This window comes from Oreochromis niloticus, linkage group LG5, assembly GCF_001858045.2.
Source record: "Oreochromis niloticus isolate F11D_XX linkage group LG5, O_niloticus_UMD_NMBU, whole genome shotgun sequence".
In the NCBI taxonomy this organism is placed as follows: Eukaryota; Metazoa; Chordata; class Actinopteri; order Cichliformes; family Cichlidae; genus Oreochromis; species Oreochromis niloticus.
Genome location: NC_031970.2, coordinates 36,703,948 through 36,730,069, shown reverse-complemented (window position 1 = coordinate 36,730,069; position 26,122 = coordinate 36,703,948). Strand labels below are relative to the sequence as shown.

General features: G+C 39.5%; 1 protein-coding gene across 6 annotated transcripts in view; it reads right to left on the bottom strand.

The window, feature by feature from the left end:
• Positions 1-26,122, bottom strand: part of LOC100712465 (copine-9) — a 223,350-nt gene that overhangs the window by 72,933 nt on the left and 124,295 nt on the right. For 5 of the 6 annotated variants that reach the window (XM_025907541.1, XM_025907540.1, XM_019358580.2 and 2 more), the window contains 4 exons: positions 9,678-9,741; positions 6,171-6,274; positions 5,517-5,621; positions 40-81 (listed from right to left, as the gene is read on the bottom strand). In XM_025907541.1, the coding sequence (XP_025763326.1) occupies positions 40-81; positions 5,517-5,621; positions 6,171-6,274; positions 9,678-9,741 (315 nt within the window). Of the gene's footprint in view, positions 1-39; positions 82-5,516; positions 5,622-6,170; positions 6,275-9,677; positions 9,742-20,442; positions 20,733-26,122 lie in introns of those variants that run through there. The other variant, XM_019358579.2, reaches the window with a different exon arrangement.

Below are 26,122 nucleotides of genomic sequence, written 5' to 3'. Positions count from 1 at the left end.
GCAAGGAAAAGGAGAGTCACACAGAGTGAGAACACTTACCTCCCATCCCTGTCCCAGTCATAAACGTCCACCTTGACTGTCCTGGAGGGAGGTGAGACAAGGAAGCCAAGGTGAGATAGACATAGGTGAGATTTACAGAGGATAAGAGGGAGTGTGAGGGTGAGAAAGTGAAATGGCAGGAAGACAAAAGAGAGAGACCATCAGTAAGTTGAGTAAGTTAACTTTTCTTCAAAGGATGTTTCACATTATGAAATCAATTAAAATAATGGTGACTCTAAAGTTATACAGTTTACCAATGTCAAACATTATATTATTATATAACATATAAAAATTATTTTAATAGTGAAAATAATGAAAAAAGAATATGTATAATGCATTACATATGTGAGGTAAGACAACTTAAAAAAAAAACCAATTTATGCATTTAGGCCTTCTTCCCTAAAGTCAATGCTATGACTGAGATTCTTTCAGTCATGCAATCATTCCATGTGACTGCATGCACTGTGCTTTAGAGTGGCTAAAGTATGAGGTGGAGTGATACTCTTGTTACCCTGGAATTATTTTCCTGTAAAGGCTGATGACCTGTGTGAGATGCAGGTCCAGTTTTCTGTGACTTAAACAGCTACTGTGTAAGAAGTAATTAAATTCAATAAATTTATATGTTGCACAGCGGAAATTTGTATTTGTTTTATTGTCGGTTTTATTCTGATTTTAGTCTTTATTTTTGAGTGTAGTTTTGATTTTATTTGCATGATTTTACTTTGATATTTGTATTGCATGTTTTAGGGTTTTTTTGTACGACATCATTTTAATCCACTGTGGACTGGCTGGACATTGGACAATTAATCAATAGCAGGCACCTGTTGAGGAGTGGGTGTGCCTTGAGTTGGCCTATCAGCTGCTGAAAGTACCTGTTAAAAAAAAGGCTGGTTGAGAACCAAAAGGAAGAGGGTCCAGACTCTAGGAGGAAGGAGCGCGTAGAAGCCAAGTGAGAGAGACGGACATGCTGTCTGATCGCCAGGTGAAACGGCTTGCATGAAGACAGGCTCCCCCTTGTTGGTGGAGGGTTGCAATGGCGATTAGCCAGGTTGGCTTCACGGACAACGTTTCTGGCCAGCGTCTGTCTACTTACAGGGCAGCGCCACAAGGGAGGACGCTGTTGCAGTGATAGAGAGACTCAGCTGGGTTGTGGTGCAACGAGCCCAGTGGAGAAACAGGGCAGAGATGAGAGGTTCCTCCTTGTCCTCTTGGCATTAAACTGGTGCGGGCCCAGCTTCAGAGGAGAAATTGTTTCTCTTTTTTTAAAAACATAAGGAACATTATTCTTGGGTGGGAGGTTTTTTTGGACAATTTTATTGTGGGATTTTTAGTGTAAACCGAAAATTTTATTATTCAAGTTTTTAGAATTTATTTATACCTGCTTTCTTCCTCAGGGAATAAACTTTCTTTGATTAGACCTACTCAGTCTCTGTGCCCTGGTTTTCTGATACACATACTCCCCCTTGTATTTAAAGGAACCTCCTGGTGTGACATTTAGGCCCACCAGCTTTAGTGTCTACATAAACAGCACCAAATCTCAACAATCGTCCGCTCAAGGTGCTTTATTTTGTGCGGTAAAGACCCTACAAGATTTGAGAGAAAGCCCCAACAATCAGATGATATCCTTGCTGAGAGGAGTTTATGTAGTTGAATAGGTTTTCCCTGTAATGTTTAGCAGAAGCTGCAGTCACTGTGAAGAGCATGCTGACTAATTAAGGTACTGCAATAAGCCATCAATTTCTAACTTGCATATGGAGTTAAACATAAAGTTCTCACAATGTTTCACCTGGAGCCCAGCACCCAAAGGCTCAATATAACAAGCAGGGAGAGGATTAGTGAGTGTCCAGAATGAAATCAAGCCCCTTATCAGATGTATTATGTCTGATCATGGTAGCCCAATAACAGGCCCTAAGCACCAGCCATAGAGGCAGAAATATACCAAAGTCAACAAGTCCGTTCAAAGGTGCCCTAGAGACTATCCACCATATAGTAGCAGAATGTAAGATGCAAAGAACAGTATACAGTTAGAGGCATAACCAAGTGGCTGGGATAGTATATATGGACTAGAAGTCCCAAAAACCCAATACAAGACACCACCAAAGGTGGTTAAGAACAACAAGGTCCTATGGCACCAAAAGTTCCAGACAGACAAGCAGCTGCTGGCAAACTAACCAGACATAGTAGTGCAGGGGTGTCGAACTCCAGGCCTCGAGGGCCGGAGTGGTTTTAGATCTCACCCTGGGTCAACACACCTGAATCAAATGATTAGTTCATTAACAGGCCTCTGGAGAACTTCAAGACATGTTGAGGAGGCCATTTAGCCATTTAAATCAGCTGTGTTGGATCAAGGACACATCTAAAACCTGCAGGACACCGGCCCTTGAGGCCTGGAGTTGGACACCCCTCTAGTAGTGGGTGACAAGGAGCAGAAGACAAAAAAATGTGATAGATATGGCAAGCCCAAGAGATATCATCAACATCAGGAAGGAGGACAAGAAAATAGAGAAGGAACAACTGAAGCAGATGTGGAAAGTAAAGTCCAAAGCAGTCCCGGTGGTAACGGGAACAAAAGGAGTTGTAACCCTGATACTGGAAGAGTAGCTCCAGCAGAATCCGAGTGTATAAGAGGCCTCTGTCCAGAAGAACACAGTCCTAGGAACACCTAAGATACTGCAAAGAACCCTCAAAATTCCAGGCCTCTAGTAGAGGACTCAAAATTTAGCATCACACATATACCCCCCCACCCATTCATCCTAGCTATTAACAGTAGTCTGACCTCTAGTGTGGTGCCAAAAATTTTTAAAGATGCTATTGTGCAACCCTTTTCTTAACCCTTTCTCTGTCTCCAAGCTACATTTGTTGTCCAAACTGCTTTAGATATTTGTCTACACTCAATTTAAATCCCTCTTGTATGAACATGAAATTCTGGAAGTGTTCCAGTCTGGTTTTAAAACTCACCACAGCACTGAATCTGCTCTATTAAGAGTCTAGTGATTATGTGCTACTTATGCTGGTGTTCGCTCTGTGTTGTAGCATCCTGATGACAGCTAGTTTGTGCTCCAGTGGATGATGAGAGTCATCCCCACAGCCATGGAAGCAGAAGAATATCATATCAAGAAGGCCCTGAGTAAATGTGGTTATCCCAACTGGACATTCATTCCAGGTGAAGGACAAGCGAAGAAAGACAATTACTGTCTAAGGGAAAATCCTTAGTAATCCCTTATTTGTCGATTGACTTAGGCTTAGATGTACATACTGTGTGTGTGTGTGTGTGTCTGCTGCTTATTACTTCTGCATTAGTCTCAATAACACCAGCACTGGCCTGACACTGAGTTCACGGCCGACTGCTGGCATTATTCTGACCACCACAGAGTCCAGCTTTGTACAGGATTCTGTATGAATATGGGAAGACAAACCTCAAATCTTCAATTTGAAGGCAGACCCAGTTTAAGAAAGAAGATAATGTTTCTGTATAAGTCTGAAGTCCTGATGAGTACAAGTGAACTTGGACGTTGGACGTTCTATGCTTTTCATGGATGAAGTCATGGAACTTCTCAATTATACCTTGTATTTTATTTCATTGTACCTTACATCAGGCATTACAAATCCAACAAAGTGTGAGGAAATGCAAAGTTGTACAATATCTTTTAAATGTCAGTATTTCCATTTATTCTTTTTGAGACTATAAAATAAGTGAAAAACAACACACCTATAGCTTAACAAACAACTAATGTGGTCTTTTGCACAATTCTATGTAAAATCCTAGATTAACTTTTTGAAAGTCTACTGTTTATCCAATAAATATTTTTAAAAAGTTGGAAAAATATGCTACAAATAGATGAATAAGAAGCTGATATAGAAACTACAACAAAAAATTGACTAATTTGGGATATATGAGTGATTCATATTCACTGTGTGCCTCTAACATCAGAGTGAATGTAAGTTGTCATATTGTAAATTCTGTATTAAAAAATATATAGCTACATTAGTGTGACATGTTAACACATTAAATTTCTACTATAAATATTTTTCCAGATAAGAATGTCTCAGTCCGAGTTGGGTAGATTAGTCAAAAACTTAAATGTGGATCACAAGTATATTTTTGTCATGATGTTTTTCTAATGGTTAGAGGTGGCTTATGTAATTAGAAAAAAGTAAAGAAATAAGAAACTTGTATGTTTGTATGTATTGTAATGAGTACTTGGTTGGGGCTCTGTTACCCTCCTTCAGCTCATCTATATTTCTAGGTTGGGTTTTTTGTTATCTTCCTCAAGAAGACAATACCTCTATGGGTTTAAGGTTAGGGGCACTGGTTGTCCAATAAAGCACAGTATGTCATGAGACTACGGCAGCAGACAGTGAGGAAAGAGGATAAGGACCCAAATGGATATATGTACAGGCAGTAGTGGGTTTTAACAAAACATGAGCCGTTTATTAAAGGTTGAACGAAAATACTAGCAAGAGGCAAAACGGGAACTGAGGTTTAACTAACAGAACTAAACTGGATGAATTAACTTGGACATGGAACCTTGAAACATGGACAAGCGAAGCAGACGTCCTGACAAGAGACAAAGAGAAAACCGACAAAATATATACACACATGAGGGTGATTAGGGAGAGTGGAAACACACAGGGAACACAGCTGGAAAGAATAGACAAAGACACAGGGAAAGCAAAACTAGCATTGACAGTCTGTAGCTGCATCAAATTTCAAAATAGATTTGAGAGCGACAGGACTCAGTGCTGCTGAATCTTTGATTTTATAAATTTTTTTGCTGTGTTTTACTTGCATCTATTTGAAAGAATGAGTGTAAACACAAAACATTATTGTATTTTATATGCTGGAATATCCAGAAAAGGTTTAAATGTTAAACACATTTCTTCCAGTCAGAGACTGTTGCATATAATTTAATTTTTGCTTGATGCAATGTGCATGAAATTAAAAGATGAAAACTAGTAAAACAATTCTTAAAAAGAGACCTTTTCATTTGATTCAGTTTTATATGACGGATTATGCAGAAAAAATAGAATTGGGCTGAAAGGTTTGTTGCTTTAGTACGTATTCAGGTTCTGTATCATGTTTTTAAAAAGTACCTAAGCAATAAAGTAACTAATTACCTTTGAAAATAAGTAATCAGTAAAGTAATGGGATTACTTTTTGGAGCAGTAATCAGTAATTAGTAACTAATTATTATTTTCAAGTAACTTGATCAACACTGGTAAAGACATAGATCAAAGAGGTGAGAGCTGTTTTGTCACACTACAAATTAGTAGCAAATTAAATTTGAAGTAGTAGCTGTCGGGTTTTTGTCTTTATTTTTATTTTATTTATTTTATTTTTTTTGCAGTAGCTGACCCTGTGTTAGCTCAGTATAAACCTTTATATTTGAAAGCATAATGTCTTAAGAAGAAATAGAGATTGCTATTAAACAGAAACTATTTAAAATAAGAAAGCAATCAGTGTACTGTTCTCTCACCTGTCATAGTCTCCATTACAAAGTGCTCGAACAGGAATAGTAAATGGCTGCCAGACAGGGTTTAGGTTGTTTTTGATCACTTCAGTCTTGTGGCAGATCGTAAACCTGCAAACAAAAGGAGACATCTCAACATAGAGGAAATGTCAGAAGGGGGGACTTGAAACACATGTTGGTGGGCTCTAGGAATGACAGGAAATACTGAACAAAATGTATCCCTGGATATCACAATCCTTGGTTAAATAATGACATTTGGTAAGGCCTCAAGCTACACGCTAACTCATCATCTAAATGAAATGTTACATTAGACACCAGAAACAGTCCAGTGTAAACAGAAAGTTTTTATCCCGAACTATATTTTTGAAATACTTAAAACTTAAACGAAGTACAAATTAGAACATTCTACTTCAGTGTAGAGAAAATCTAGAACTACTTCTTCCTTCTGAAGGGTTGGTACCTTTCACTCTCCTCATGGGACTGGATCCAAAAGACAAATGTGCTAGCAGTTTTTTTTACTTACTGGCAGTAATAAGGCAAGAACTGGAACAGAGGAGCAGCCCTTTTCCTTTAGATGAACAGCTAACAGATTGACTGCATATCAGAGGATATACAGTGTCTCTAACAATTCATACATTCCAAACAAAAACACACACTCACGTGCCATCCTCGTTGCTCCGGTAGAAGACAAGGAAAGGATCAGACTTGCCAAAGAAATCCTTTTTATCCAGCTTATTTGCACAAAACTGCATAGTGGCTATGTCCTAGGAAAACGAGAACAGAATTCTGTCTATCTTCAAGTTTATTTTTTAAGAATGAACTTATGAATTCGTGAACATAATTTGACAATTATTACTTAAAAGGGGCTGTTGTCTAACAAATTGTAATATCCGTAGACATACAAAAAAGTCTATTGAGCACATGACTCAAACTCAACAAGAAGTCTGATATTTTGATTTGATGAAATTTGGGTACCAATTTTACCTAGTGGCAACAGGATATAACGCAGAGCCATTTAACATGTAGTCTGCAAAGCCTTAAGGAATTAGTGTTATATTAATATAATAGTGCAAGTTTTCATTAAATGTCAGGACTGTGGTGGTGTGTAAAAGTTTCATGAAGTATGAAATTGCTATAACTGTATATAAATACACATTTTCAAATTTGCCCCAGACTTTACATTTACAAAGAGAATATTCTGAACACACGATATGCTAATAGTCAGAAACAATTAAAGCGCCACTTATTGGGAATGGAATTATGAGTATGTCCACCTCAAAAGAGGTCTGAATAAGCTTCAGACCTTGATGACACTTCTGTGTGAAAATTGTGTGCTTGAGTAGCATGGAAGTTCTTGTTCGGGGAGGAACTGCTTAAAAAGTCATGAAATGATATATAACATTGAGGACAGTTACAAGTACCTGGGGAGCCCACAGGCAAACAGGAACCACGAAGAAGCCGCTAGGAAAGTTGCAACCACCAAGTACCTGCAGAGGGTCAGGCAAGTCCTGAAGAGTCAGCTGAATGGTAAGAACAAGATCCAGGCTATCAACAACTACGCCCTGCCCCTGATTTGGTACCCTGCTGGGATAATAAGCTGACCAAAGGAGGAGATAGAAGCCACTGACATCAAGACAAGGAAGCTCCTTACCATGCATGGAGGTTTTCACCCCAAGTCCAGCACCCTGAGGCTGCATGCTAAGCTGAAGGAATATATTAGGAAAATGGCCCCAATCGACCACATGCTCAGTGAATACCTCAGGAAGCAGAAACCGAGGAAAGACAAGGAACCATCATGGAAGGACAAGCCCCTGCATGGTATGTAGCACCAGCAGATAGAGGAAGTGGCTGGCATCCAGGAATCCTACCAGTGGCTGGACAAAGCTGGACTGAAAGACAGCACAGAGGCACTAATCATGGCAGCACAAGAACAAGCTCTGAGCACAAGATCCATAGAGACTGGGGTCTTTCTCACTAGGCAAGACCCCAGGTGCAGGCTGTGTAAAGATGCCCCAGAGACAATCCAGCACTAACAGCAGGGTGCAAGATGCTAGCAGGCAGGGCATACATGGAACGCCATAACCAAGTGGCCGGCATAGTAGCAAAAGTGGTCCCTGTGGAAATCAGAGCACGCGAGGCAGTGTCCCCAAACTGGGCAAGTGGCTCCAGCATATATCAGGAACAACATCCAAGATCTCTGTCTAGAAGAGCGCAGTCCTAGGAACAGCAAAGATACTGGGCATGACCCTCAAGCTCCCAGGCCAGACATAGTAGTAATAATTATTGATCAAAGAACACTGATCAATGGCCATGAGTACCATTCACAGAGAGTTGGGGAATGGCTGCAATCACAGATTGTAAGATGGTGACAGATGTACCCTTAGGCCCCCTCCTCGATTCAGAGATGGTCTTTTCCTATTCACGTAAATGGCCTCCTTGACTCTGCACTCAAACTAGCGTTCCTCCCTGTCCAGGATGTGTACATCCTCATCATTGAAAGAGTGTCCACTGGCCTGTCGGTGTAAATAGACTGCGAAGTCCTGGCCTGACTAATTCTTCGTTGTGCCATCTGCTTTGCCAGAGCTTGTTTGGTTTCCCTGATGTATAAATCATCAGCGTACACTATATTACTCTATTTGTCTCAGGTGGTTTAAAAGCCACAGAGATGGGGTGCTTAGAAAAAATGCTTCTCAACTGTTCCGATACTCCTGACACATAAGGGTTTTCGCATAGGCAACAGTTGTCCTTCTCTCCTGGATCGGGTGGAGCTTTCTTTACATTGATCAGTGGTCTTTGATCAATGAGCTTCGATCAATGGGCTTTGATCAATGGGCTTTGATCAGTGGTGGCTGATGTTGAGGTTCATGACAATTTGCATATTAATGATCAAGGAACTGACCTCCTCCCAGCCCATTGTTCCTTCAGTGGGCTGGTTTCAGTCATTGTGCAAATGTACTGTTTATAAGGTTGGGGAAACCTGCAGTCAGCTGAGACTGAAGAAGTCACCTGGATGAGTGACGAAACGTTTCTCCCACTGAAAACTCTACGTCCAGATGAACAGAATCAACCTTTTGGGATCCTCAGAAAGATGGTCATCCATAAGCTGTTTTGTGTCCTCTGCTTCATCTTCAGCAAAGATATGATCCAGAGATTGTAAATCTTATTTTTGCAGGCTACAACCTGGAAATGTGTACTATGCAAGTCACCAGCTAGACTGAGTTGCCCTTACATGGCTGTACATGTCTCCCCTTAACTTCTCTCTGACAGTGCTCAGAGTGTATTTATGATTTCAGTTTTAGCAGTAATTATTGTTTTATATTCTTATATCACAATATTACAACTGGGTCAAACTGACCCCAACAACACAAAGGTCATAATTTTCACCAGAGCCTTTTATAATTTAGAGAAATTCTTTTTTTTGTTGTTGTTTGTTTCGTTTTGTTTAAATAGAGATTCCTGACAAAGTCAAAAGCCTTGACGAAAAAAAACATTCAAAAGGCACTTCTCTGTATTTAAATCCTAAAAATGGGTCAGTGCCAACCCTAACACAAGAGGAAGGCTTAAAAGAAATTTTAGGGTCAAGGTCCCCATTGGTCCTTGGGTTCTGGACATGTGCCTACTTCTGTGAATGGCTGGAATATTTCTACCAATTTGTTTTGTTTCTTTAAGAAAGAAAGAATGAGGTTCTGGTGCAAAAGGTATTGCAGTACTGGATTGACTGGTAATTACACTGTGAAATGTATAGAAGATACATTGTTGCTCAGAGACAAACATTTGAACAATAAATCCAACAGGGCTCTCAGAGTTCTCAAGGACTCTTGAGTTGTCACCACCACCACGAGTCTGATACTGAAGCAAAGAAAGTCAAACCTGATTATATATATATACATAACAGTAATCTGATCTTCATCATGGATATAAAAAGCAAAACATAAAAAAGGATATATAATTCATGAGCAGCTCACCTCATCACACTGAGAGTATGATGCAAATTACAAAATTATCCTGAAGTCATTTAAATGGTCATTCAATATCCAGGTCATTTAAATTTACTTGGTTAAAAAATGGAAACACAGATTATGACCATCATGAGGTCAAGCTGCCATGCTTAACTTTGCAACCCCTCTTACTGTTTGTATCAAAACGTTCATCTAAGCTGATACTAACTCTGCAGTTACTCAGCTCCTCAGCGGTGAAGATGATGGTTCCACACTTCTTCCCAGGAATACCACTAAGAAAGAGAGAGAGAAAAGTTTAAGATACAAGACAACAATTTTTTTTTAAAAAAAGGATTTGTGGCTGTATAATTATACATCTCACAACAAAAGCCTGATCTTAAAAAAATAAGAATAATACTTAAAACTAAGTATGAATCATTCGGATCAAGCTATAGTTTACTGTTCTCTGGGAAAATCTGACTACCTCCCAATTTCAGCCTATGCTAATTTTAATGTCCTTTAATAAAAATAAGAGAATAAATCAAAAATAAGAAAATAACAGCCACCAGAGAAATAAGCTGTGGCCAGAAATTAAATTTAAAATGTTATAGACCTCAACAAATGTTACAGCAATGACTATATTTCCCTGTAAAAAATCACTTAACTTTAATTTTTGGTTAGGAAATATGTAGGAAGATGAAATAAAGAGAAAGAGGACATAGTTATTTCAGGTCTTCAGATCTTCCAGTTTGTTTGTTTTTTGCTGTTGTTGTTTGCTTTATTTTGTGTTATTTTTTGCTTGTTTATGATGTTGACCCTCAAGCTACCAGACTGCTGGTCGAGGACGTGAGTTTGAAGGATAAAGATCCCCAAAAACAAATTAATTAATCAGGAAGGGGGAAAATACTCTTTCATTGAACTGTATATCTACACAGCTTCTATGTAAAGCTTTGGAAATAGCAGGATTTCCTATTTCAGTCTTCATAAACACTTTATGAAGCAGACTACATGATTTTTGACTTTCTCTTACTTGATATTAACATTAAGTTAATCACACAATTATAGAGTAAGAGTCAATTTGCTGAATCTTTTATCGCCAGTAACATTCCATTACGGTGATTAATCTCAGCAGTTGTTTACTGGCCCAGGAGCTGATTCCTACAAGTTATCATTTTCAGATATAGGAGAGGATAAAAGAGGAATGCTGGAGGCTCAGGAGGCACGTCACCATGATTGTTTCCAACCAGAAGTCAACCTGTCATCGAATTTGTCTCAGAGGAAAAAGCACTTTTCATTCAGTGATGAATTACAAAACAATCTTGGCAATTGTATTAACATTTCATTAAGATTAGAAAATGAAATATGAAGTCATTTCTCACAGAGAGAAATCACCTGTTAGAGCAAAGGCTCTGTGCCCATTTCTCTGCTTGTGTCCTGTTGTAAACTGCTGGAAGTGATGCTTTGTTGTTGCTTTTTCATGAATTTACTATACTTCCAATAAATCTGCCTCAAATTAACAACCATGTTTTCAGGATATTAGTATATACTAATAGGTCTGTCATTTTTAAGATCTGATTTATTCCCCAGTTTGTAAATTGGAGTTCCATGTTGTAGGAACAATATGGAATCTGAGTGATAGATTAATCATATGTGTTATTTGGAAGTATCTGGAAATATCAAAGAATCTTTGTAAGCGTTTCTAAAATAAATATTCAAACCATACAAATCTTTAACTTTGGAATTTTTTACATTTATCTATAATGGAGGCCACATCTGATTCTGAATAACATAACATCTTTAATTTAGGAATGGAGGGTGTCACTATTTATTGTAACATCATCACATGAAATAATTTCAGTCCAACCTAGCTCTTTCAAGCCTCTTAACAGATTTAAGTATTGAGTTTTGGGACTATGTCATGAAAAGCTGAGCAGTTTACTGCATCAGTAAAAATGATTATGGAAGCATATATTTGCTTGTTTCCTTGGTTTTACAGTTAAATGGACCATATTGAAGTGGTTGCTTATGTCTTTCAGATTTCTCATACCTTTCTTATCAACCCAGTTAACAGAGGCGGTGGCTTATGACACCAACTGTCTGCCATCTATAATCCAGTTTTGAGACTCTTCCCAGTGCCTTAACACCCACTTACATCCTGGGTCATTTGACCTCAGTAAAATCACATGATAGGGTGGGACAAGGTCTCACAATGGGTTTACCCAAAACACCAGTTTTCACACCTTGGCTCATGTTATTCAATAGGGGGTCCACGACCCTCTTAGGGACACTCCCATAGGGCTTAAAATCTGGGATTCTCCACCAATTGCTCTTAGAACTGAAGAAGCTTCTCGGATGAAACGTCTTCAAGAAAGTGTAATATCATCAAGCCACTCAATTTGAGATCATTTTCATTTGTGCATAGACAAGAGTTGGATGTCTCAAGACCGGTCTTCTCAAGACCACTTTTACGTGGTCTTGGTCTTGTCTTGGTCTCGACGGACTTTGGTCTTGGTCTTGTCTTGGTCTCGGATCTCTCGGTCTTGTCTTGGTCTCGCTGTCTCAGTCTTACTGTCTCAGATTGACATAGTGGTCGGGAGATTTGGAGTCAGCAGTATCCACGACACACAACGTAACGTTCGATAATGTGTCATGCGCAAAAGCATCAGCTCTAAGAGCCGTGATTAGAGAGTGCTCTAAGTAGTAGTAGTGAATCAGAAGAGTCGACTCCCACTGAGCGAGAGCCGGCTCCTCACTTAATTTCCTTTTGCTGCTCAGCTCTCACACAGTGGCTCAGCTATGCTCCAATCCCTCCATATTGTGGCCAATTACATGCGAGGATATAGGATAATATCATTATGTGAAAAACGGAGAGGGTGAGAGATGCGACAGTCAAGTGGAGCATGCGTCTGTCCTCTCAGTAAGTGAGTGAGACAGTAGACAGCGGTGAGGAGGGCTGTGTGAGTGCATCGCAAAAACACATAAATATGCCTGACACCTGTCAACGAAGCAGCATCTGGCTGCAGTTTAAAGACTTTTTTGTCTCGGTGGTCTCGGTCTCAGTCTTGACTGACTTTGTCTCGACTTTGTCTTGGTCTTGACTCGGTCTGTCTTGGTCTTGGTCTTGTCTTGGTCTTGGTTTAGGCAGTCTTGACTACAAGTCTAGCATAGATGCACGCCGTCTTAAATATAAATCCAAAGCAGACATCATGAAACCACACCTGTCTAGTTTGGGGGCCATAATCCTCCTGGTCCTAGTCTGAAATATCTGAGATCTGTGTGCAAGCAAATTACACCCTGACAAAGAAAAGTGCATACGGTAATTAGAAGTTTTTCAAGACAAGTTGAAGCCAGATAGAGAAGTGGGGAAACCTTTATCATCCTCTTGATAATTCCCTGTGGTTGCAAGTCACACTCCACTTCACAGTGTGACACAGCGATTCGTTCCATCCACTCAAAGCTGCGCTTCTGTCTGATGCTGCACTGCGATTAAAACGCCAGCTGAGATTCAAGGATGTTGCCGTAAACAACTGTGACAACGTACACAGGCAGCAACACACCGCTACACATGCACACTATACATTATGCAGGAGGGAGAGTCAGAAGATTCCACACAAACACAGAATATATTATCCTTGAGAGACTGTTTTCTGTGACCTTAAACTGGTTTTGCTTCATTTAGTCCATTGTCCCCTCTGCTGGTTCCTTTATGAACACAGTCACGTAACCGTAGCTGCATGAGGGCAGGTAAAACTCAAAGATTTGGCTTGAAACAAGTATTATTCTAACACTTCTGACAATTTCCTCTCAGTTTCATTTTCTTTTTAATCAGTCTCTGCTGGCACTCTCACTTAAACAAAAAAAGCTATCAGTGAAACATGAGTGTCTGCGAGCAGTTCTGATAATGAATCTTGCAAGGTCATGTGGGATATTGAAGATACCTTGAGCCTCTCTCGACTCTCACAGAACCTCCTATTCACATTCCTGCTGCTGCTGCTATAGCCTATCTGTGGTAAAACTGCAGTAACTTCACAGAAGCCTGTGCATGGCAGAACAAAACAGATCACTACAACACAGATGAAGAAAATAAGTTAAATGTGGACGACATCAGGGCGTGTGTGTGTGTGTGTGGGGAGGGGTCTCAGCAGGCCTTTTCCCACATATTTTTTGTTGTCCAACCACTTCAGTTTTCCACTGCCTAATGTGGGTTTCCCACTCCCACATATGTTAGACAAGATAACACACACAAAATCACAATTACTCTACAGTAACAGAGTCATGTAAAATTGCACACAAAAGCCTTCTCATTTTGTTTTATACGATGACATTTTTGACATAAAAAAAAATACTCCAACAACACTGATATGAAAGTTGAGGGGGGAAAAAGAATGAAAAAACAGAACAGAACAGGCGGCAGCATGGATTTTCTCACTTTGAATATCTCTAGCAAGATACTTAAATATAGTTGTGTGTTGACCAAAACCTGAGACCTCTGTCCTACAACTGTTCTTAATAGTTCTGAGAAAATATACCTATATACCAAAAAATACACATTCTTGACCTGAATTAGACTGATAATGTCCTCATGTTTGCAAGGCAACCTGTAGTCATCCACTAGTTAGTTTAGCTAAGCATGAAGACTGGATTTGTCCAGTATTTAGTACTGTACAGACATAAGTACTGGGTCAACTGCACATTACTACACATTATATTTTTATTACCCTGTCTTTCTCCCCTCACCCCAACCGGTCGCAGCAGATGGCCGCCCCTCCCTGAGCCTGGTTCTGCTGGAGGTTTCTTCCTGTTAAAAGGGAGTTTTTCCTTCCCACTGTCGCCAACGGGCTTCTCATAGGGGGTATGATTGTTTGGTTTTTCACTGTATGTATTATTGTAGGGTCTACCTTACAATATAAAGTGCCTTGGGGTGACTGTTGTTGTGATTTGGCGCTGTATAAATAAAATTGAATTGAATTATACGTACACATGCCTGCTCTACCATAGAAACGTATGCCATGAAACTCCCAAAACACTGTTTTTGTGCTAATGTTAATGCCCACGTAAGCTTGGAACTCTGCAGTTACTGAGTGAACAGAGCATCTGCGATGTTTAAGCATTATGTGCCTTAGCACTCTCCAATGCCACTCTCTAACTTAAATGGTCTGCCACATTTTGGCTAAGTTGCTGTCATCTCTAAGCACTTCCAGTTTCACAATTGGCATTCTGTTACAGTACAGTAGTAAAATTCACTAATCTCTTCAGAAGAAACCATTGTGTGTAAGACTCATTGCATCTGTACAAGAACCATTGTTCTACAGAACAGACAAGATGTTTCCAGTGGTACTTTGCATTTGTTTTAAAATGATTAAAGGAGGGATTTCAGAAGAAGCCTATGAATTACCTAAAGGATATATGTTTGAAAAGTGCCTCCAGTAAAAAATGCAACTAAGGACATATCCAGTCCAAAGGACAACATGTGGAGGTCTTGGATTTCAAACAAAAAGCGGAACTTCTTCACAGTTTCACCAACGTTGCTGTGGAACAGGCTAAAACGATAGTCACCTTAAAACAACCATCATCCAAGGAAATAATTTCATTGAAACTCAGTCCAATTAGTCTGGCGCAGTGGTGGACAAAGGACAGGTTCCAGCTGGGACCTTTGCTGACCCAGCATCTCTGGAAGTAACACACGTTTCGATTCCCTTAAGTTCTGTGGTCAGAGCCGTTCATCCAGCAACATATGTTGTGGGCTGCTACTCTACAATGGCACCGCAATGTGACTTGACCTGTTCCACTGTGCTGATCACTGCACCACAGGTGGCAATAAAAACAGAGAATGATGCTCTTCCTCTCTCCAACTACCAGATTTGCAGCTCACCTATAGGTGCAATTGCCCACTCTGCCTCACCTATGAAGTTCACCAACCATCCACTAGAAACGCCAGCAGAACCTACTGTCTATTAAACACAGTAATTCCAGTGTCCGTTATGCTAGTTGAACTCAAATCCCTTCTACCTACACTCCCCAATTCAATCAATATAATTATTGTTCATGTAGGTACCAGTGACACCACCTGGCAACAGTCAAGCATGACAAAATCTGACTTTAGCACTCTGGTAGACTCTGGTATCTTAAGACAATGGGATTATCTGTGTTTTATATGACCCTACTCTAAACTTGTGGTAGCTCATTGCCCAGATTGTCCAATTTTTTGTTTTTTGTTTTAAACTGTAGTCATAAAAAAACAGAAAATTTTCTATAGTAGAATGTGAAAAACAAACATTTGTGAAAAAGAGAACTTTTTCACAAAGTTACAGTGGTTTTATTGGAGATATAGCGTTTTGCAATTTGGCATAACTTTTGAAAGTTGACTTTCTTCTGTACTGAATAGCAATAGAAATTAGGCTTTCTTGACAGAGGTCATTTTTGGGGAAAAAACAAAATAGTGGCTGACAACACTGTACGCAATGGTAGACTGGTGCATAACAAGCAAGCAAATAATATAGGATACTGCATTACTGAGGAAACTGCTTTCTGTCTGTCATTTTTTAAATCAATGAGGTAAGCATCACATCCAGTGTCAATGCTTCACTCTTTCACTTAATTACATTGACTACTGCTGACAAGTTCATTATAGCTAATACAGACCATGCTGAACTGTTAAGTTCCATCCCTTAAATCTCATGCTCATGCACAGGAGTCCTTAAATTCTTTTATCAATATTTGCACTGTTATCCTTATTCTGTTGCTCCTTTGAGATCTTAATGCCCTAAATTAAAACATCAGCCTTGGCCAAATGAGTCTACCCGGGCGCTCAGACAGCAATGTAGGAGAGCAGAAAGGAAGGGGGATAAATAAATGGTGTCTTATGAAATTATTTTAACAGATATCAGGAGGTTTTCAGGGCCTCAAGAAAAAACAACCAAAAAAAACACTTTTCCAATTTGCTTTATTCTCATTCCCATAGACTGAAGTTCCTCTTCAGTACAATCAAGCATGACCTTAACAACATCTATTTTCCAAGTATGTCTCCTGTACTGGGACAGCTTTCTAAAATGTCTTCATTCATGGGATCTCACTTCTCAGGACTACATTGTACAAAGATTTTCTGCCCTAAATAATATTGTTGACTGGTTGAAGCCTAATAATGTAAATTTGGCATTATTCCCTCTCGTCTGTTTACATGCATTCAATTCAATTCAATTTTATTTATATAGCGCCAAATCACAACAACAGTCGCCTCAAGACGTGTTTTCATGTTTTCATGTAATTGTGTCATCAATTTTAACAATTATGAATGCTTGTTTAGTCATCAGGGATGGTACCAGCCAACTGTAAACATGGAATTTTATCTTCTCTCACCAAAAAAGAAAAATAATAAATTGTCCATCAGATTTTAGACCCTTCTCTGTCTATCAAAAGTATCTAAAGTATTAGAGAAATTGGTTTTCCAGCAGTTGTAGTTTTTGGTGAGGTTTTTCAGTCTGACTTCAAATTTAATTACAAAGAATCTACTCTTAAAAGAGTTTTTAATGACCTTTTATGTATTGTTGATCTTAGTGACTCCGCTGTACTTGAGATCTTACTGATAATACAGTGGACCACAACATGCTGATCTCACATCTTGTGAGCTCATGGATGTATCGGTATTTGTTGCACTACCCTGAATTGCTTCAAGTCCTATTTGACTAATGAGTCTTTCTTTCAGTGTTAGCAGTTGATATTGTAACACTTCCCTCTTAACCTGTGGTCTACCTCAGGGTTCTATTCTATTCTCACAGTGCGGACCTGTGTCACAGTACAGCTAATATGAACACTGTGTTTTATCCATTCCTATTTTTTTCATTTTTGTTTGAGATCATTGTCCTGTTGGAACACACAACTGTGTCCAAGTTTTAACCATGTAGCATCTGATTTCAGGTGAAGTCCTACTTCTTCATTATCTCATCCACCCTGTGCAATGTATCAGTACTACTGGCAACAAAATAACCCCAGAACATGATACTCCCATCACCATGCTTGACAGCTGGTGTTTTATTTTTGTCTCATCTGGCCATAAAACTTTTATCCAGAAGGCATTTCGCTGGTTGATGTAGGCAGCTGCAGATTTCAGGGGAGCTTGAAGTTGTAAATTTTGAGGCAATTGTTTTTTTTTCTTGGTCAGTCCATGGTGATGTAAAACTTGCTTCACTGCAGATATTGGCATTGCTTCATCTCAGGCTTGAGCCTTAGGTTATTCAGGAACAACCCAGTAACCACCAACTATGGAATGGTTACTCATGGGAAGTGACATAGTACAGTTCTCTTGATAAAGAAACTTGACTATCATTTTATTTTTCTACGCAAAGTCCTGTAAATCTGCTTGCTTTTTAGACTTCTTCATTATTAATGTGAGTTAAACATTTAGCTATAGTTACCAGTATGTCCAATGACACAAAGCAGAAAACTGTTGTTAGTTAATTCGGTAAATTGTGTCCAGCAATCACAGTGCCTTTAAGTTTAGTCCTGCTCCCAAATCCTGCATTTGTGTCCCAACTCTGCCTGCTTCATACAGCACCTCATGACATTTCGAAGTTCAGATTTTCACAGTAGCCAAGTTATGAGATTGTATTTAATGGTTGTATAAATCTTTTACTTTGCAGCTCTTCTCCCCAACCATTTTACTACCTTATCACAACCTACAGAATAAATTTTTTTTTAAGTGAACCCAAAGGCTCTTATAAGAGCCACCCCTCTGTGTTCTTTTCTGCTGTGATCTCTTCTTTCCTATTACATTTTAATCTGTTCCTTTCCCAACTTTTTATTCTGTTCACCTCTGGGTATTTATGCCACCACCCCACTCATCCCTTCTGTTTGTTTGTGTGTCTTATAATGGCAACCTGAAACTAATATACTGGAAGCTGCACTGCTGGATGAAGACAGCTTTATTGAAGGCACACCAGCTCCTGCAGCTTGGTCTTGTCGGCACCTTCGCAAGATAAACATTGATGGTAATTCCTTAACCAGTGACTACCAAGAAGGCTGTTTCACACATTTTGAGTTCTTCCTGTTTTCACTGCATTGTTTTATTACCCTTTGCAGTAATTATTAGTAAATGTTCTTTGCATATCTACAGCTATAAGTAATATTTCTCCTGTGAGTTGAGTGTGTATGTGATGCAAATAAAGTGTTAATTCCACCAGTGACCATCACCAAGTTCATTATAATCTAGCAATGTCAACTTTAGATTTCAACAGCTGATATGAGAGCATTATAGTTAGTCCTTAAAGCAGCCACCCTTTACTTTGCTGGCAGCACTGCAAACCCTTGGCCTTCTCTTAATGAGCTTCATGACATAGTCACCTGAAATAACAATAATTACAACTAGAAAGCGAAAATTTCAGAAGAAATTTTAAGTGTGCCTATGCCGCTGCTACTCAGTGTAGTTCGCCATTTATACGGCTACAGAGAGCAAAACTCAGCAGAGCAGCTTCTACATCACCAGTTCAGTTCTGATGATTCAGTAAGGACATCTCCTGGTTTTGACCAGCCGCTTTTACAGCTGTGGCTCCAGCAAACATCAGCTGATACTAGAAATTAAAATCAAATGAATTCTAACAACAGCTGATCAAGCTTAAACATGCTGCTGTTGTTTAGCGCGATAAACAAACAAGAGAGAAAAGCCGATCATTGATCAGTTTCATGACTGAAGTTGCAACAGGCGAGAGAATGACAGGGGAAGAGTCCGCTGTGCAGCTTAATGACAGAAAAAATCCAGTTTTGTGTCTTTTTCCATTCTAGCTGAAGTACGGGACAAACTAGGGCTGTGCGATATGACCAAAATCTCATATCCCGATATTAAAACATCTATCGTCGATATAACGATATAAATTACAAAAATGTAACAGTTCCTGTAAATTCTGTGAATGTCGGGCATCTCGACTTGCGTGAAGTGTTTCCAGCTGGGCGTCGCGTACCTGGAGTCGAGTGTTTTAACTGATGCATGAAACGATATATTTTTAGACGTAAGTTGTAACGGCCGCCGTTTTCTTTGTGAGTATTTATTACACGGCGTGCTGCGGGGAAAAGCCTGTTCTAACGTTTGAGTCTAAGGTTTATTTTTTAGCACCTGGCGGCTCTTTTTTGCTTCTCATCCGTTAATACTCTGCATCTTTCACGTGACTCGTTTTATTTTGAAAAGCCTCAACAGGATCTTGAGCTTTATTGTGAAAGGTTTATGTGGAAAATAAACAAGCGGACACGCCGTGGTTTTACCGTCGTTGTTGCTAACGAAAACGCATAAAAAACAAGCGCTTGTCCTTCCATAGTGTGGTTATATTAAATATAAGAGAAAGAGAGAACTTTAGGAAATTAATATAGCCACTACAGTGACCATCAAAATGATGAAAAAATATTGCCGTAAACAGTTTATTTTGCGACACCACGAAACAAACGATAGCGTAAAATGAAACGATAGACGTTTTTCTATCGTCATCCGATATATATCGTTATATCGAACAGCCCTAGGACAAACTGTGTTCCTTTTCAGCTTAATACGAAACGCGTAATATTTTCCCTGAATGCGGGAGGATTCCGTTTGTACGGGATGGTTGGCAACTCTACTAACTAACCTTATGAATACAATAAAGTTCACTATGGTATCAGTAACATCAAAGCACCCACATAGCTGTATAGAAACTCCGTCATAGCTAGCAGGCAGTACGAGTAACTGATTGTAGAAAGTCAGCACAAAGAAAATAAACTACACCTACACTGAAAAAAGAACCAACTTAATTGAATTATTTCAATTGGTAACACCTAATTTAATTAAGTTCTTTGAAATGAAGTTAATACATTAGATAAATCAGTTGTGTTATTCTATGTATTAACTTCATTTCAAAGAACTTAATTAAATTAGGTGTTACCAATTGAAATAATTCAATTAAGTTGGTTCACCTATTTTCTTTTTTCAGTGATGGTCTATATCTGACCCAGATAGACTGCAGGTCATAACTCCTTACCTGCAATTCAGTTCACCTGACGCAAGGACCGGCAGCCGCCTCGGGTCTCTGCTCCTCATGCCTCCGGTTCCCCTCATCCACCGGCTGCCCGCTGTTGTAGCTCCGCGTTAGCCACCACCACTCACACCAATTGAGTTATTTTTTCACATCAACCAGCATCTGGACAATCCACCACCTTCCACTGTTTACACCGTTACTAAAATGAATAAATAAATCATCGGCCCATATAAACGAAAAATAAGTCCAGCTTTGACCACGACTCTTTGCGAAAGACCGGGGGGGGGGGGAGGGGTGAAACTAGAGTAAGCCACCCTCACTGTCATCCAGGCCGGCTGTCGCTTGTCAGCAAAGCCGCGCTAGCTAGCTAGCCGGCTAGCTGTCAGGCAGCACCGACAGAAAAGTTACGTTGAAACCAAGCACACCATTGTTTTTCTTGTGACATTAATAATAATAAGTTTGATGTGTCACATGGCCCTCTTCCTATTGAAAAAACAAAAGTTGTATCCAAGATGGCCGACTTCTAAATGGCCACCATGGTCACCACCCATCTTGAGGAGTTTGCCCCCTCACATATACTAATGTGCCACAAACATGACTTTAATATCACCAACCATTCCCATGTTATTACGGTGTATCCATATAAATGGCCCACCCTGTACATCTATGGTACCTTGCTGAATGTCTGAATGCAAAGCATATGTGGCTATGGGAAAGTGTTTAGGCCTCTCTCGCACAAGACATCCAACATTGCTTGCATTTTCCACACAAAATTTCAAATCGACTCTAAATGCACTTTTTAAACTCTGCTTGATCCAGATTGCTCAGACTGCAGATTTTGTACCATTATTTATTGTACAGTATTTTACAGCATTGCTGTTTTTTTTTATTTTTACTGTGTACTGTGTCCTTAAGGTGTCCTTTGAGTGCCTTGAATAGGATCATTGTGATTCAAATGAGAAATTCATTTTCTCAAATATCATGTATTATAATTTATCCATAGTTTTAAAATAACCACTTAGCTGCAGTTCATATATAGTGTAAAAACTACTTCAGCAGATGAGAGAAACATATTTCCACCTATAAATCCATTCTAAATAGAGAAAATGGAATGCTCTCCTCTCAGCCTGTCATTAGGCTGCACTGATGGCCTCTAGCAGTTTGCCCCATATAGGCTGGCTGTCATCATAGCCACTCAGCAGAGAGAGAGATGTCCTGTGTGGTCAGTGTGATTACTCTGGCAGCGGTGAGACATCACTGACCCTGTCGTGCTTGTGGATGAATGATTGCCATAGTGGCATATAAATTGGTAATAATGATAATAATAATAATAACAGCAAGTTTCTAGAGAGTTCCTAGCTAGAGTAAATGAGTGACATCCTGAGGCAGGCAATATGCATAGTGTGTCCTCATTTTCACAATGACTATGTTAATTATATGAGATAATTGCGGTTTTACACTTTTACTAATACTAATTTCATTTTTTAAATAACAAAAATTTAGACCACCCTTCACGTGGTTTAATATGTCTAATTATCTTTAATGGCCTAAATTACTTGGCATTTTCTGCTCAGTAGAACTGACCCTAGGAGGGGGATTCATATTACACAACTACATGCGTCCATCCAACCATCAATCCATTTTCTACTGCTTATCTGTGGCTGGGTTGCAAGGGAAGCAGCCTAAACAGAAAAACCCAGGTCCCTTCTCCTCAGCCACACCTTCACCAGCGCGTCCTGGGCCTACCCCAGAGCCTCCTCCCAGTAGCAACATGCCCTTAGAACCTCACCCAGGAGCCACCCAGACAGCATTCTAATCAGATGCCCAAACTACTTCAGCTGGCTCCCTTTGATGTCGGGAAGTAGCGGCTGTACTCTGAGTCCCTTGTGAATAACTGAACTTCTCACCATGTCTCTCCAGGCACCCTTTGGAGAAAGTTCATTTCTGCTGCTTGTATCTGTAATCTCAATGTTACCCGGAGCTTATGATCACAGGTGAGGGAAGGGATGTAGATCAACCAGTAAACTGACAGCTTTCCTTTTATGCTCAGCTCTCTCTTCACCACAGCAGACAGTTACAGTGTCTTGCTCTACTCTCCACTTATTCATGACAAAAACCATGAGATTCCTAAACTTCTCCACTTGGGGCAGCAACTCATCACAGTAAACACGCTACTCTTTTCCTGCTGAGAACCTTGGACTTGGAGGTGCTAATTCTCATTCTGCCACTTCACACTTAGCCCCGAACAGCTCCAGTGCGAGCTGCAAGCCACCACCCAATGAGCCGGATCATCCACAAAAAGCACAGATGAGATCCTGAAGCCTCCGAGGTCTAAGTTCATTTGGCTCTGCCTATAAATTGTGTTCATAAAACTCATGAGATTAACCGGGCAGCACTGCTCAGGACTTTCTTGTGAGCACCTACACATCAAAAAAGTTAAGAAATTATAAAGAGCTTCAAACTTGATTTCACATTGTTGCATTTCAGAATCTGTTTTGTTTTTTTGTTTTTTTATATAAAAAGGCATAAAGATTTTGTTTGGATTAGCTAAAGCCCTGCAACCTGTAACTATGTAACAGATGTTCCTGGTGAAATGTAACGATAACACCCAGTCAGGTTAATACTGTCACATTTTATAGGCTGTTGATTAAAATAACAAGAACATAAAGACTAGCTATTTTACTATGAAGCTACAGCCCCTGGCACGTCTAAGATGTGTAATTTAGCAGCAGCACTACGATGGATAACTACAATGGCATATTTGTCTTATAACTTACCAGTATAACAATTCTGTGGTGATACAAGCACATATATTTGTAATGTTGCTGAAGGTAAAGTTAGCTTTGTGACCTCTGCTCCTTGATGCTGCTTCCAGTTTAGAAAGCACAGCAGTCACCATTTGGCCATATATACAGTTGTGTAATTTTACAACACAGCAGCTCATCATTCTGATGACTTTCTAATGTCCAGTACTTAAATTTCAAACCAAAAGGAAGTATCCATCTCCTTATATTACATGTATACAGCTGGGACTTCCATGTGCAATGGTCTCATAACACATTACATTGGTTATGTCACAGTCCCAAGCACTATTCATCAACCAATTAGCTGGAGATGTAGCGATGTCCATCGCCAAGCAGGAATTGACCATTTCCACAATACTGAATGAGTTCACACAACATTCTCTTCCTTGTGGTGGTACCTTACGGAGGACAGGCTCTTGTGAACATCCTAGGAAATATAGTGAATTATGGAAATTTGGGGTTCTAACAGGTTAAGCAGGGCTGAATCTTCCCCCCATCCTCTTAGCTGCATTAGATTCTTAGCCCTGCACGAAGGTTCAAGTGATCTGAATGAATGAATGTACCAATGTGATCCTTTGTGAAAACCTGTTGAAAGTTAGGCGGATAGGAGAGAAAGCGTCTGGGAGACCAACAAAGACCACTGACCAAAGGCCCAACAGGACTAAATATATTTATTGGCAACAAAGACAAATATAGCATGCAGGAAATTCTTAATTGTTTGCCACATTATGTGTTTGAATGAGGCATGTTGTACAAAAAGCTTTGAGTATCAGTAAAGTGCTATCTAAGAAGCAGTCCATTTACAATACAACTACACTAACCACACTACTGTTCCTCTAATGGCCACTTGAAGCCATTATGAAAACAGCTAGGGGAAAATTTAGTGGTGTGCCTGCTCTGATTAGCAGGTATGCACGCACACAGGCAGTCGAAAGTTTCCCTTTATTACGCTATTTTGTATATCTGTGCTGTTGGGGGTTATGTTAAAATACAAATAAGATATACAAATAACAGGTCTTATTTGTCTTATTTTTATTTTTTATTTATTTTTATTTATTTTAAGTTAGTGAAGTCTAACATATTTGCTTTACAGGAGGGAAAAAGCTGACTTTTATTGAGGTTCAGTTTATATCCTGAAAGCTGGCAAAATTGACTAAGCAGACTCAATGCAGACAGCAGTAAGGTTAATGGCTTGGAAAGAAAAAGCAGGAGGATCATCTGCGTAAAGCGAGACCTTGTGTTCTGTGTTGTTTCTCCAAATCCCAGATACTTCTTTGCAACTACAAAAAGGCAATGGCAAGGGGCTCTATGGCCAGATCAAAAAGCAGAAGGCTGAGAGGGCATCCCTGGCGACAATTGGACATTAGTCCATACTGTAGCAGACAGCTGAGAGTACAGTAGTTTAATCCAAATCCAAATCTGTCAAGGACTGCAAAAAGATAGTGAAACTCAATTCAATCAAAGGCTTTTTCAGTATCAAGAGAGACAACACATTCAGCAGAACATGCAGAGCTGGAAACTATGTTAGGTAGCCTTCTTATGTTGAAATATAATGAAGCCTGTTTGGTCTTTGAAATAATTGTGGTGAGAACTGTTTCTAGTCTATGAGCAAGAATCTTAGCTAATATTCTGGTGTCTGTGTTCAAGAGAGAAATCAGTCAAATAAGAGGCACGTTCCATTGGATCTTTTCCTTGTTTTGCAGTAAGTATGATACAGGCTTCATAAAAGGACAGAGGGAGAGATTAAAGCAGTCAGTGAGGGTTGTACCAAGTTGTGCAGACAGTAATGTAGAGAAGTGTTTGAAAAATTCTGCAGAATAACCATCCGTACCTGAGCAGCTGCCAGACTGCATTGAAGCTATGGCTGAGGAAACGTCTGACTGAGAAATTGGTTCATCCAACCTCGTTTTAAGTTCTGGTGGAATTTCAGGAATGTTAGGCTTAGCTTAGCAACAAAGTCATTAATTTCATTGTGTTAGTTTATGATTCCATACTCAGATAAAAGGGCTTGAATGGCTAATGCAGATTTGCTTATAACTTTACTCTTAACAGGTAAGCGAACTAGAACTAGGTTGAGCCAACAGTTAAAATCTTAAAATCACCCATCATCTGTGTTAGGACCATAAACACTAGAGCAACCAGTGTTGCACAATTTCTCACTGAATATAACAATGGGGCCTCAAAGGGAATATTCTGGCTGATCAGTAAAAAGACCTCTCATGCTTTAGCTTGGAAAAGTAAGTGGAAGCGCCGGCCCCTCCACCGTGAAAGGAAACAGCTATTATCAGAGCTCCAGGCAAGCCACATCAGTGTTATAGTGCTTAAGAAAACCTTCCTTCTCTCAACTGGATGAACCTTTTAAACCTTTAACATTCCATCTTAGAAAGTTTAAATGCTGACTCATTTGATTCCTAGAACAAAGAGAATGTGCAGACTTGCCTTAAATGATGAGGACGGACTAATTATGCAGTAGGTGTGAATTAGTCCAGAACAGGTAAAAAGAAAGTTGAGTAGATGTGTGAGATTCTTGGTAGTGACCCTTACCATCCCCCAACTAAAATGTCTGCCAGAAAAAACAAGCAGCAAGCTCTTCAAACGTAACAGAATTAAAGTGTTGAAACAATCCAACCACTGCTCCAGTTAGGCATAGAAAAAGCTGAAAAAACTGTGTATTGGCCACCAAGTCTAAATATCAAGACTGGAACAATTCAAAGCAGAGTGCAAATATATTCAATTTAAAAACAAAAAAAGGTTTACATAATTCAATGAATAGTGCTAATAAAACTAGATTATCAACTTAAAATAAACAGTAAGAATAAATAAAATGAAGCTCCCAATCTCCATGCATCAGGTATTATGTTGTTAGCCCACAGTCAGAT